Genomic DNA, 13,639 nt, shown 5'->3' with positions numbered 1-13,639 from the left:
GCTCTTGTTAGCATCACTTTGTTGATCACTGCCTGTGGGTACAGCTAAGCAGAAGCGATCGACACGTTAGCAGAAAAAATTGACAAGAGTGGCTTTGGGTTTAGGTCACTAAAAAAAAAAAATATGACAGTGGGAGAAGCTAGGCCTAAAGGTTATATTTTTACTCTGGGACTGACTTGATTCTCACAGGTTCTGGGATGAATACTATATTTGCTCACGTGATGGCTTCGGTCCGTGACCACATTCTCAACCCGACAGCAGATTGCCATAGTTTTCCAGCCTGCCCTCACCTGCCAGCTGTCCCTCTCGCTCCTCCGGTTAGCCTCTTGCAGCCGTCGGGCAGAGATCGGCGGCTGCAGCGTGGATGCAAAGACCTCGTGCATTTTTGTTTCCACGGCAGAGCGGTTGCTTTGCCCCAGCACCCGCGAAGCAGATGTGATGCGATGGGGTATCCGGTCACTGCTGAGAGCACAGGAGATGAAATAAATTATCCTCTGGCCTGAGCCTGAGAGCACGTAGGCTGTGTTTTGTAAAAAAACACACTTGGCTGTTCGCCCGTCAGACTTGGGTTTTAGCAGCGCTCAGGAGCCAGCTGGAGTTCAGGAGCATTTTCAGACACTGTGCTTCAGCCTAGCTGAAGCTTAGTCCTGAGACGTAAGTCCGTAGGGAGTTTTTTCGAGAGAGACTTTGTAGCTTTGCGTGCTAATTCCTCGTGCCACTTGTATTTGATGTTATTGCTAGTTTTGGCAGGGAAATGCTGTGGATTATATTCTGTCGCATTGTGTTTTGTTTACTGTAGTACAACAGTGGGTTGTCTAGGACCCATAGCTAGAAACCAGACTTCTTCTGCCCCCCCCCCCTTCCTCCCCAAGTGGATCACGTGCTATTGAAAATACAAAGGAAAAAGTCAAAAACAGAACCCAGATGTGAGAAACGACAGCAGGTGGATGCAGGCAGAGAAGTTAATAGAAGGCAGTGAAGGCTTTACCAGACCACAGTCTCCTCACTTTTACTAGTTCTGTAATGCTGTAAGTCCATTCCTGTTAAGAGAATCACTGCTGAACACCTGTATATCATTAGAAATCAGCCTCCATGTAGTTCCTATCAGTTGTCATTCAGTAGCTCTGTTTTGTGAAAGAAGACCTCTGACCCTCGATATTTCTCTGTGACAGATGGAGCATGCTCATAATTCCAGACAAAATGCCTGGGATAGATGAGATGTGACGGTATTTACTTTCTGCAGAGTTCTTTGTAGCTTCAACTTTCCAGAACAGTAACAGTAAAGAGAAGTACATTGGGCTGGAGAGAAACCAGCATCTGAATGCATGAGTAGAATCTGTTGCAGATTGTCTAATAACGGTGCTCACACTCCCGAAACACAGAATAGATTAAATGTGTGCTTAGTCATTACACTCTGTGCCAGTGATGCAGTTTATGAGCTCTCTGCTTCCCATCAGGTTTTCTTCATCCTGCATTTTCTCTTTATGCCATGAACGATGCAGCTAAGAGTTTGGTTAAAATTTAGCTTCTCATTTATCTGAACCATAAGCCAGACATAATAAACTAGATGAGTATTTCAATCCCAACTTTAACTTCTCTTTATGTGAAAACACCCGTTGGTGTATTAGAAAGGTGAGGTTTTTTATGTCCTTCTGAAGCCTTATATATAAAAAATATGGAGAAAGTTGTACTTGCTCCTGCTATGCAGCCTTTCTTTCGAATCTCTTCTAACTGACAATAACAGCATATTGTCGTGAAAGATTTCCGTGTACTCAGAGACTTTATTTCTTGGCTATAGTGTGAATCGCGTTGACTAACGGTGCGGTTTTGCGGCGGATGCTGCGCTGTTGGAAGCAGGAGTATTTGCGGAGGACTGTTCCTCTCCGTCGGAAGAACCAGGCTCCTGGCCCGGCTGGGTCAGCGTGGTCAGGCTGTGGGAGGGACACAGGGGGGGTCGTGCACCCTTCAATAGCTTGTGGTTTCCTTTGCAGCCCTGTGTGACATGCACCCCATGAGAGCGCTCTTCCTCATCCCACGGAACCCACCCCCAAAGTTGAAATCCAGAAAATGGTAAAGAGATGTGTAAAAAACTGTATTCTTGCTGCATTGGGCTTAGGAGGATTTTGAGCTCTCTTGTCCGAAGACAATGATCTTGTTAAATCCTACAGTAGTCTGTGAGGTCTTTCCTAGGCTGTTTCTAGTGCTGGGTTAAGCCACAGGTGCAGACGTAGTTTACCTTTGGGAAGCAACACATTTCTTTTGAACTCTGCCTAAACTGCGGCAGTCGTTGCAGTTGCTAAAGTTTGGCACGGGTGGCTGAAATTGCAGTATAGGCGAGGCTGAGGTGGGCTGCTTGGGGTCAGTGCTTTGTCAGAAGACTGCATGGCCGTTGTGGGGCTAATGGCAGTCACTGTGGCCTACGGACAATTAGCTTGTCTTTTAAATGAAGTGTATAAAAAAAATCTTTACCATATCAAAAGGGTGTAAGGGCATTTTTGAAAGAGTTGCACTGACCAGATTGTGGTTTTTTTGTTGATGCGGATGTAAATTCAGGGTAACTCCACTGAGAGGGCAGTTGGGGTGGAATTCCCCGTCATTCACCCTCAGCGCTGTGCTGGTCTCAGGAGGCACACTGGTGGCAAAACTCAAATTGTCTCGCACAGTTCCAGTGCAAAAGGAAACCTTGCAAAGTTAGTGCTTTCCATTACTCAGGGGTAGTGCTTGGTGCACAAGTTGAAAAGGATTATTGTTTTCCTCCACTTTTCTGTCTTTTTCAGGTCAAAGAAATTCCTAAACTTTGTCGAAAGCTGCCTTGTAAAAAATTATTTGCATCGTCCGTCCACTGAAACCTTGCTTAAGCATTCTTTCATCCGAGACATGCAGAATGAACGTCAAGTGCGCATCATGCTGAAAGACCACCTGGACAGGACCAGGAAGAAAAAAGGAGAAAAGGGTAATGTGGAAAAAACAAAATAAAAGGCACTGCAGAGAGTAGGTCCTCTTCCAATTTTGGCAGCAGAGCACAAGGCAGATGCAACTGAAATACTAGAACGAGGAAGACTGTGAGAAAGCGTTGTCCTTGATAGCGGTGGGGCCGTTTCGGAGATCTCTTTGCCAAAGCCCAGGTTCTTAATGGTGTTTAAGTGCTAAAGTCTTTGGATCCTGACTAACCTGATTCACTGAGAGCAACCCTACTGCTAACGTGAGCGAGGAGTCCAAGTAAAGTCCAGGTCCCTAGTTTCTTGAGTATCTAAGTAGTATTCAACGAGCGTTTCTTAGTCTCTTAGTTCATGTGTCTGTCCCTGATCCATTTAATTTACCTGTCTCATCTCCATATAATTTTAGCCTGTGAGTTCTTTGGGGGCAGAAGCGCTCTTTAAGCGTTTTGCAGTGGAGTGCACGAGAGACCTCGAGAAGGCCTCCAAGCTCCAGCAAAACACAAATGGATATAATGAATCATCTACTTCACAGGGTGGCTGAAGAAAAAGAGAGAATCTGAGTTTGTTCCAAATGCTAGTGTTATTCTTCAGAGCAAAACCTGGAAGAAGCAGTGCTGGAGTGGGGATGATACTTGTGTAAATGCCTGTGCACAGCAGACTAAGGGCTGTGCAAAGTCGAGTGAGAGCTGTAGCCTGTTGACCACCGATTTTCCCTGCCCTCTCTCCCCTCTTCCTCTTCTGGATATTTTATACTGGCAGGGACACCGTGAAGATCAATGACTATGAGGGCAAACTCAGAAAGCACTATGCAGTTGGAAAATGACTTATAAACTCCAAGTATTGATTTGACAACAGGAATATTTGTGCCTAAAATGAAATTGCTGTTGCAATGTAGATTTACTGACTGCAATAGTAGTTGCAAATTCTGCCATCTTTCAGCTATGAATCTCAAAGCACATTCGAATGGAAAGATAGTGAGCTAGAGTTTCTCACAAATGCCCTTGGGGGGGCAGGGAAATGCAATGATAACAATCACTTCTTGATAGGTAGTTATATTTTGACCTGCAAAGTGCTGTTTTTAATCAAAGCTCCCCTGAAAGGGAGAACAGTGTGAAATTACCAAACTATAAGCTTCAAAATAGTAACTTAAAAAAAAAAATTAGGTCCCACTTTAGCATGCCATATAGCCAGCAATGCAGAGTAGGACCAGTTTGAAATTATCCCTTAAAAGCTGCCTTCATGTCAGTCTGGAAGAGAACTTGAAAAGTGTGGGTCAGCTTCTTCTGAACCACTGTGCTAAAACTAGCATTAATTTATTATCCCTGTTTCTTTTTTTAATTATTCACTTTAATACAAAAGGAAACCTGGATGTACTGAAGTCTTCAGCTTAGCCATAAAATAGGTATACAATAGCAGAGAAGGGAAGTACAAGTCTTATGTCCTATCTAAATTTCTTTCTGAAGAACCCCTCTGCTGGTGTTGTTATGGGGGTTGGATTTCTCTGTGGGTTTAGCCTAATTTATTTCAGATCATGGAAATAGGTTAGTTTTGCAAAACTAATACAGTCAGTCAAGGGAAAAGGTGGGAGTGTGTAAAGGGGCTGCCCTGAAACATTATCTGAACTAGATTTTGAATTATGTACGTGGATATCTTACGTCCCCTCAGTCTCCCAGTGCAACCTGTGGCTTTTAAATTCCTGCTGAGCTGCATGTAGTTCAGGTTGAGTGCTCAGAAACAAAGTTCAAGATCATGTCTTAAATAACAGCGTCCTCCTCTGGGGTTTGTTTATTGTTCTCTTTTTTAGAAGAAACGGATTATGATTACAGTGGAAGTGAGGAGGAAGATGATGAGCTGAATGAAGATGAAGGAGAACCAAGGTTAATTTTATTACTGGAATAGAAACTTTGACTGCCCAGTCTGTTCCCATTGAAGGCAGCCCTCCTTAGTCAGAATGGCTTTCTTAACTTGCTCTGAATCCCTTATCTCCTGTATCCCCTCTGGTAGCTTTAACTGTTTTGTAGCTATCAAATACAACTGCTGAGTATAAGATGTCTGTAATAAGCTGCTTCTTAGTTTCCCTGCACTAGGGAGGAAACTCTCAAATGAAGGACCCAATAATCAGCTTCAGGCTGTTTTGTAGCACAGTAAATGCAGATGCATAGTCAACATGCCGGAGATTTATCGGAACATCTTAATTTGCTAACGCAGGACAACAAGCAATTCCCAATGCGCCTTGTATTCTCTCTTTAATATTATGTTTAGTCATGTAGAAACCTCCTCTTTGTTTCAGCTCCATAGTTAATCTCCCGGGGGAGTCAACTCTCCGCCGTGAATTTCTGAGGCTGCAGCAGGAGAACAAAAACCGTTCTGACCCTCATCGCCAGCAGCAGCAGCTGAAGGACCAGGAGAAATACAAGAAGCAGTTGCTGACAGAGCGGCAGAAACGGATCGAGCAGCAGAAAGAGCAGAGGAGGCGGCTGGAGGATGTAGGGACTGGCTTGTATTGTTGTTCCACGTCTCATCACAAATAAAAAACGTGCCTGTAGAGAGTAGGCTTTGAAAGGCAGGAAGGCTGTGTTAAATTGTCAGCGCAACCTGGATTGTAGTCTTTAGCCTTGGGAGAACTCTGTCACTTTTCAACACAATGATTTTAAATTATTTTAAATGGGCTCTGTCCTTTTCCTGCTGACAACCTGCCCTGAGCTTTGGGAGCAGAAGAGGAAGGGCATTTTGCTTGAGTGAGTTTGGTGGTGGAAGCCCAGGCAGACGGGGTGAGAGATCCCAATTTCTTTCTCATGGGAGTTGGCCAGTTCGGAGTCTGTTTGACCCAGAGTCCTGGTCCTGCTTCTGTTTAAGATGTTAAAAGATAGCTGCTGCCTTTTCAGCTGTCTGACACGCTATGGTGTTGGAGGCATTGCTAAATCACCAACGTGTCTCTTCTCATGAGTATCTGTCGAAATTCAAGCGTTGTGCAAACACTCCGGAGCTGGCGTTTGTGAAGCATAGTGCTGCTCCAGCAAAATGGGGGGACTCTGGAAAAACCCTTCCTTCTGAAAATGATGGGAAGACATTTGTCATTAGATTAGCTGCCAGCCATCACAGAGATCTCGCGTGCCTGCTTAAATGAACGGCAAATCTGCCCTCAGCTGCCAAAAGGGCAAAAGTTTCACTTCACGGTTGGCAGTCATTGTGGTGGCAGCTTGTGGCTGTCTGCTTCTGCTGTGCAGTGTATCAGGTATCCCCTAATAGTGGCTGCATAGCAGGAAATGGGCTTTGTGATTAATGAACACTGGCATAAGTAATTGGTGGGTACAAAAGTAAAGTGAAATAAGCAATGTTATTCCCTGGCTCTCTTCCAGCATCAGAGGCGAGAGCAGGAGCTACGAAGGCAGCAGGAGTGTGAGCAGAGGTGGCCAGAGGCTAAAGCTGTTCAGAGGAAAGAGGAGAGAGGTAAAGAAGACAAAAGGGCTGTGGAAGATGAACGATTCATAGCAGATGGACAGAGGAAATCAGAAAAGAAGCAGGTATGAAAAGAGTGTTTACTGACAGCAATTCACAGCTCCCTGTTCCTGTAGCTGATGTCTTTCTCAGTTCCCTGAGGGTGTTCCCATTCTCTGAGTCACAGACCAGAGAGAGACTTTTTTAATGCATTTACTGCCTCTTGTTCTCAGATTCAGCCTTCTTTCCAGTTAACTTACTTGTTACTGAGTCATCCTCCTTATCTACAGCAATGACACTGCCTCTCCCACTTCTGTCCCTGCTGTTTCTCCATGCTGAAATGGAAATCTTCAGTCACTTCAATCTGATGTAAAATTTCTTTACCCTGAAAGCTTCCAGCATCAGCTCAACCTAAGCTTAAATCTCCAGTCTCCAGTTTCTGTTTGGGTTGTAACCAGGACCATTTCTTTTTCACAAATAAAAATGGAGCAGAAGTTAATTTTAATGCTGAAGTCTCCTTGTCAAGTCTGGCATGTTGGCCACAATGTTTTTCTAATGTTTCAGCAACAAACTGATTTGTAATCAAACAGAAGCATGGAGTGTTTGATTAAAGCCATCTGGTTTTAGGAAAAGTAAAAAGAAAAAATACAATTTTCTGACGTGCTGTCTCAAAAGCCAAGCACAGAGTGTTTGGGGTCACTTTATGCTTCCTATTGCTTGGGGTTGTGGCTCTTCTGTCAGCCCTGCTGGAATTGTGCTCGCTTTGTTCTGTGAAAAGCCAGTATTTCCAGCAGTCAGCTTGGTTGTCCTCCAAGGCATTGGTCTCTCTGAGGTTCTTCACTCTTTGCTTTCAGAAGGTGGAAGATGTGCAGCACAACAGGAAGGTGCATCGAACTCTCCCCAAAGATCAGACACAGCTGCTGTCTCTCCAGCATGACCACAAGCAGAAGAAAAAGGAGCCTTCCAAGGGTTCAAATTCAGCGGTGCATCCTCCATCAAGCAGCACAAGCAAAGAGGTACTATCTCGGCCAATGTAGCATTTTGGTGCTTTGCAGTTTATGATGCTGTGGTAATGCTGAAGCAGAGAACAGACTGATCTTTAAATCTAAATCTGGAGCTTGACCTGTGTCTGACTACACACTTATGCTGCAGTAAAGCCTTTGGTTTCCATTAATGTAGAGGGTAAGGGAAAGGAAAGGTTGCTCTGTCACTTCTACTCGAGTTCAAAGAAGGGTCTGACTGGTGAATGGGGAAACAAGGTCCTTCTGGTCAACCAGGTGTCATTCCCTTGTCTTCCAAAGAGGAATGAATTAAGGTAATATTATCTGAGGTTTAACAGATGTCTTTGCTTGATGTTAGGGTTCACAAAATTGACCCAGACACAGAATGGCATCATGTCTCCCAAGCACAGATTTCTGTGCCCCATGTCAGGCTGTGATGCCTTTTATTGTTCTCTGTCTCCCAGGATTTTAGGCAGATAAGATTTGATGGATCAGGGGTAGCCACATACAGTCCTTGATTAAGAGTTGTAATCCATTTCACTCTTTTGCTAACTCTGAGAGTATTTCTGCCCAGCAACTTGTTCTGCTGACTGTTACCATACTGTGAAAAGCTATGGGTCTCATCATTCCTAGCACACTTATTTTTCTTTTTGGTGTAACCCCGATTTTTGAGCTCAGTTCTACAGCTGGTGCGGTTTGTTGTGTTACTAAAGTCTGGGCCGATGTCAAAAATCTCAGCAGCTCACAAGTGCCTCCTCAGGTGGCTGTGTCTAAGTAGAATAGTGGATATGATGCATTCATGGCAAAGCATCTTCCCAAAATACCCAAGCAAAGGCATGAGGAGAGCTCATGCACATGTATGCAGGAGGAATGCAGAGTGCTGCTTCTTAACATCTTGCTGCAGTCTTTAAGTGCCCTCTTTGTCACCTCTTTGTGTGTGTGCATGTGTGTGTGCATGCTGCAACTGGTTCCCTTAACTGAATTTTTCTATATTGATAAACAGTTAAATGAAACTGCTAGGATTATTGAAATGCTGAATTTTTATAACTGAATAGAGTCTGCAAACAGCTAAGCAACAATATGAAATCAGGAAAACAAAAGATACTAAGCTCCTTCTTAGAGTAGCAGTTTATGAAAACCAGAGAATAATTCTGTTTGAAGTACAACTTAACTGTCAAAAACCCAAATGGCCTAGCTCCAAAGGCTTTATTGCGTTGACTGATAAAACAAATCATTACTGAAATTTGAACGAACTCCTCTTGAAATCAGTATTTGTCTGATGGTGGAGGGCTGGGTCTTATTCCAGCTCGGGGACAAATTGGGTGTGGGCAGTGAAGTAAGCTGCTTCTGGTAAACACAGAATATCGAAGTCAATAGAAATGCTTTGCCTTTGCTAGGCTGTTGGTGGGTAGGGAGAAAATGCAACTCCCTTGAGTTAATTTAACTTTCTTTTCTGCTTTGTTGTAGTTAGAAGTCAAAAGAACTGCAAAAAGTCAGCTTAGATGCTCATCTCTGGTTTTGGCATGTGTTTTGTAAATGAACCCGTTGTAGCAGAATGAAATGTATTATGGAATTTAGTGTGCAGTCACTGTTAACTTTTAATTTAGTGGTGAAATAAAATATCACTAGTTGCAGATAAAGTGCTGCCTGCCTTTTAGGTTCACAGCACGAGGCTCTTGTCGTTATGGCTACCATAATGCACTCTAGTTTTAAGGACAAATTATTTTACAATATTACTTATTTAATCTCAGAACTTCTTGGGAGTCACATATCCTTCCACTGAAATCATAATTAGTGGAACAGGGTTGCGTTTTTTGATGAAGTTTGAGACTTCGTGATTATGTCAGCAGTCATAATTGTTCACAACAATTTAAAAACACGTTAAAGTTTTGACTTTTTAACAGTGATAACTCAGTGCATTTGTTCTTGTTGATGTTGATCTTTCCCAGTTTATTACCCAAAGAGATGCTTGTTTCTCTGTGGGGAGAGGTCTACATGGCCATAGAGATAGCCTACTCAAGAACGAGTTTGTTTGCGTACTTTTTAGGGCTCAGTGGCATTTGCAGGACCAATTGTTGATATACAAAACCTCTCCAGAATTATTGTTGCGTTGAGGCATTAAAAGCAACGAACCACCCCTAAAGCCTTCCAAAGCCTCAAGCTTAATGTTTGGGGCCACAGAACCCTTTCTTGGGAGTTCCTTGTCTTTGCCATTGCATCCATCCTGCCGTAGGCAGGTCGGGGTGGATTTCCCCTGGTGTGTGCAGATGGGAGCTCGCTCCATGCTCTGTCTGGTCCCTCTGGCACCGGAGCTAATGAGCTGAGAGGTCAGGACTCCTCGTCAGGCTTGACGCTGCACTAGTTCAGGGCCTGGTTAGGGGCTGGCGTCAGTTCTGGGAGCGCAAAGTGTTGGCTGCATGAGTTTGCATCTGGATCGTAATATATTGCATGCAAGCACCCTTTGTGCACAGAGGTGGTAGGTAAATTATCATATCTAGTTTTTACATTTTCTTTCTTGCTTCTGGTAAAATTTGCCTTTCGTTATTAGGAGTTGCAAGTAATGAAAATCTGGCCTCAAGAGAAGTATAACGATCGAGTTCACTGAGGCTAGAATTTCATGGTATTTGGCTGTGGTTGCTTGTTTTAATAAATTTTTTTTTGTGTGGGATTTTTTTTGGTGTTCTTTTTTTCCCTAGTCGAGATGTGTGAGACTAAGTGGAATAATTTTCCATCTCCTCAGCAGTTTCCTAGGCTGTGTTAAGAATATGCTTACCTTCCTGACACAGGCACAGACATCCAGATATAGTGAGAGATACCATTAAGAACGCCCACCCAGGCACACATAACTGGGTGTTTTTATGGCATTAATCTCTAGTTTACTGTGTAGAGCTGTTTCCAGGGTGCTGAATTGGAGGATATGCTAAAGATTTACACTGGAGTATGGGAATTAGTCACGTTGAATGAAACTGGAAAGAGTAGTGGGGTCAAAACCATAGGATGAAGAGTTCTGTAATGACCAATGCCCTTGGGAAATTAAAAGGACCTTTGTTCCTTCTAGATCACGTTCCTCAGTCTTTTCTGTAGTGCAAGTAACATACCAAAAGATAGACTGTTAGAAGTGTTTTAAAGTAGAAAGCAACATGCAGTAATGTCAACGTTGTAGAAGGGGGTAATAAATGCACAGCAAAACAGGCTGCTTGTTGTCAAAGATAAGTAAATGCAGACAGATGATTCCTCCCAGCTAAAATCCCAGCCTGCAGCAAATGGGGTGGCCTAGAATACAGCAGATGGCAACTCAGGCCCTTTTCCTTGCTGCAGTTTAGAAACTTGATGGAAAAGGAAGGGTTGCAAATGGAGAGGCAATAATGGTTCATGTTGAGCCAGGGCTGACCTCTCCCCGATGGGGAGGTCCATCAGAGTCGATGCACGCTGCGCTGCCGTTGGAGCAGATCCAGGCTGCACAGCCTGAGGCTCAGTGTGCAACATGCTGCTGCTTTTCTCCTTCTCAGGCCGAGGACCGAAAAAAGAAAAGTGACAGCATCCAGCCTTCCCTCCAATGGCCAGCGGTGCTGGGGCACGAAGCCATGCCACACGCCAGGATGGGATCTGGCAGCAGTTCCAGCCCTTGCACCCCTGCCCCACAGAGAGCCATGTTAGTACAGGTACGGTACCGCTGCCCCAAATGGGGAGGAGAAAGCGTGGATGGTTCCTGAGCAGAACAGCGCATTGGAAACCTGATTCCCTTTGCTCCTGGCACAAACGACCGAGGCCTGTGCAAAGCGGCTCAGAGGTTTTTAGTGCCAACACGTGCTGCTAAGTTCTACGTAGAATTATACTTAGGCGCTGCAGATCGAGGTTAGATAACAGTTATTTTTATATACTTGATGCCTCATTGCTGATTCCGTGATATTACTCTTAGACGTTTCAGAGAAAGCCTGAATGACTGCACTGTTGCAGTCCCTGGATGATGTATTATTTATATGGTGCCGTAAATATATGTGGCACTTTACAAAACAAGTCCAAAGCCAGAATTTTTATCCCTGAAGACCATATAAACAAGCAAGATAGTTTGTGATCTTACGAAATAATCTAGAAATATATGGAGATGCAATAAGGACCAATGCGGAGTCAGATTTTGCCTGTGAATAGAGCCCAGAAGGTCTGTGACTTGAAAAAATTTCAGTATTAGAGGTAGAAGTGGTACTTAAACAGTTAGCTATACAGTGAAAGCACTCTGATAAAGTTCTGCATTGGAATCTTCCTCTCAAAACATTTTAGCTCCTGCTATTTCTACCAGTTCTGGGAGAGGTGATTCAGGGTTCTCACAGTGTGCCCAAAACCTCAGCTTCCTTTCAACATCCTAGTCTTTCACAGTGTATGAAAAAGCAGCTTAGACTGCAGTTACTTTTACTTTTTTCTCCAGTCTTTTGTGAAGGGACTGTAAGCGTGTGTGAGCAAAAGAAAAACAAGACAGCAAGTAGAAATGGAATAAACTACTGTAAGTGTAAGCAGAGCTCATTTAAGCTGGAAATCTCCACTTGCTTTGAAAACATGCAGTGGCAGGAATAATCTTACTGCCTTTACAGTTCCCCACAGCACTTCATTTGTACATTCATTCATCCCCTCAACGAGGATATACAGTCATACCGCTTGTTTTATTCTTGGCAGCTGTCAGTCTGTGCTGGACTCCTGGATGGATGGGTGGACGTACAGCTTCTGATCCGTCTCTCCAGTTGCTTCTGTGGGATTTAGCTAGTGGCACCCACAGCAGGGTGAGGTTCAGATAAGGCTCAGGTGTTGTTTGTGTGCTGCTGTGGCATCTTGTGGCCTCTTTTCTATGTGCATTGGACCTTGGAGTCAAAGGGGAGGAGGACAGCAGAGGAAGACGGGTTATTAGTTTCAGCTCAGCTGCTTTCAGAGCATGTCATGCTGCCTCACCACTGAGCCCTAGCAGCAGGGTGGGCCCACGTACTTCTTTGAGGCTACTTGCGATTATGGATTATTACTATGAGATTTGGTTGTATTATCCCAAGCTTTTCTTAAGCTCATTGCTGGCCCCTGAAATCTTGCTTGGCGTGAGCTTCTGGTGAACATCCTGCATGAAAGACTGTAGAATCACAGAATAGTTTGGGTTGGAAGGGACCTTTAAAGGTCATCTAGTCCAACCCCCCTGCAACGAGCAAGGACATCTTCAACTAGATCAGGTTACTCAGAGCCCCGTCCACCCTGACCTTGAATGTTTCCAGGGATGGGGCATCTACCGCCTCTCTGGGCAACCTGTACCAGCGTTTCACCACCCTCATAGTAAAAAATTTCTTCCTTATATCTAGTCTGAATCTACCCTCCTTTAGTTTAAAGCCATCACCCCTTGTCCTATCGCTACAGGCCCTATTAAAAAGTTTGTCCTCATCTTTTTTATAAGCGCCCTTTATGTACTGAAAGGCTGCAGTAAGGTCTTGCTGGAGCCTTCTCTTTTCCAGGCTGAACGACCCCAACTCTCAGCCTATCCTCACAGGAGAGGTGCTCCAGCCCCCTGATCATCTTCGTGGCCCTCCTCTGGACCCGCTCGAGCAGGTCCACGTCTTTCTCACGCTGGGGGCCCCAGAGCTGAACGCAGTACTCCAGGTGGGGTCTCACGAGAGCAGCGCGGAGGGACAGAATCCCCTCCCTTGACCTGCTGGCCACACTTCTTCTGATGCAGCGCAGGGTACAGTTGGCTTTCTGGGCTGTGAGCACACATTGCCAGCTCACATCCAGGTTTTCATTCACCAGCATCCCCAAGTCCTTCTCCGCAGAGCTGCTCTCAATCCCTTCATCCCCCAGCCTCTATTGATACTGGGGGTTGTGCCAACCCAAGTGCAGGATCTTGCACCTGGCCTTGTTGAACTTCATCAGGTTCACATGGGCCCACCTCTCAAGACTGTCCAGGTCCCTCCGGATGGCATCCTGTCCCTCAGGTGTGTCAGCTGCACCACTCAGCTTGGTGTCATCTGCAAACTTGCTGAGGATGCACTCAATCCCACTGTCTATGTCACTGATGAAGGTACTAAACACTACTGGTCCCGATATGGGACCCCCGAGGGACACCACTCGTCACTGATCTCCATCTGGACATTGAGCCGTTGACCACTACTCTCTGGATGCACCCGTCCAGCCAATTCCTCATCCACTGAACAGTCCACCCATCAAATCTATGTCTCTCCAATTTAGAGAGAAGGATATCGTGGGGGACGATGTCAAACGACTTACAGAAGTCCAGAC

General features: G+C 44.7%; 1 protein-coding gene across 6 annotated transcripts in view; it reads left to right on the top strand.

Annotated features, from left to right (window-relative positions):
• The window catches only part of NRK (Nik related kinase), a 118,012-nt gene that overhangs the window by 59,239 nt on the left and 45,134 nt on the right, over positions 1-13,639 (top strand). For 5 of the 6 annotated variants that reach the window (XR_005931051.1, XM_029996437.2, XM_029996433.2 and 2 more), the window contains exons 9-15: positions 1,992-2,070; positions 2,778-2,953; positions 4,744-4,816; positions 5,230-5,425; positions 6,299-6,463; positions 7,232-7,393; positions 10,888-11,040. Coding sequence is in view for 5 of the 6 variants with exons in the window: in XM_029996437.2 (XP_029852297.1) it covers positions 1,992-2,070; positions 2,778-2,953; positions 4,744-4,816; positions 5,230-5,425; positions 6,299-6,463; positions 7,232-7,393; positions 10,888-11,040 (1,004 nt within the window). In the remaining variant the exon portion in view is untranslated. The remainder of the gene's footprint in view (positions 1-1,991; positions 2,071-2,777; positions 2,954-4,743; positions 4,817-5,229; positions 5,426-6,298; positions 6,464-7,231; positions 7,394-10,887; positions 11,041-13,639) is intronic. The other variant, XM_029996435.2, reaches the window with a different exon arrangement.

This window comes from Aquila chrysaetos, chromosome 21, assembly GCF_900496995.4.
Source record: "Aquila chrysaetos chrysaetos chromosome 21, bAquChr1.4, whole genome shotgun sequence".
Classification (NCBI taxonomy): domain Eukaryota; kingdom Metazoa; phylum Chordata; class Aves; order Accipitriformes; family Accipitridae; genus Aquila; species Aquila chrysaetos.
The sequence above is the reverse complement of the archived record's forward strand: the minus strand, read 5'-3'. Positions and strand labels throughout refer to the sequence as shown.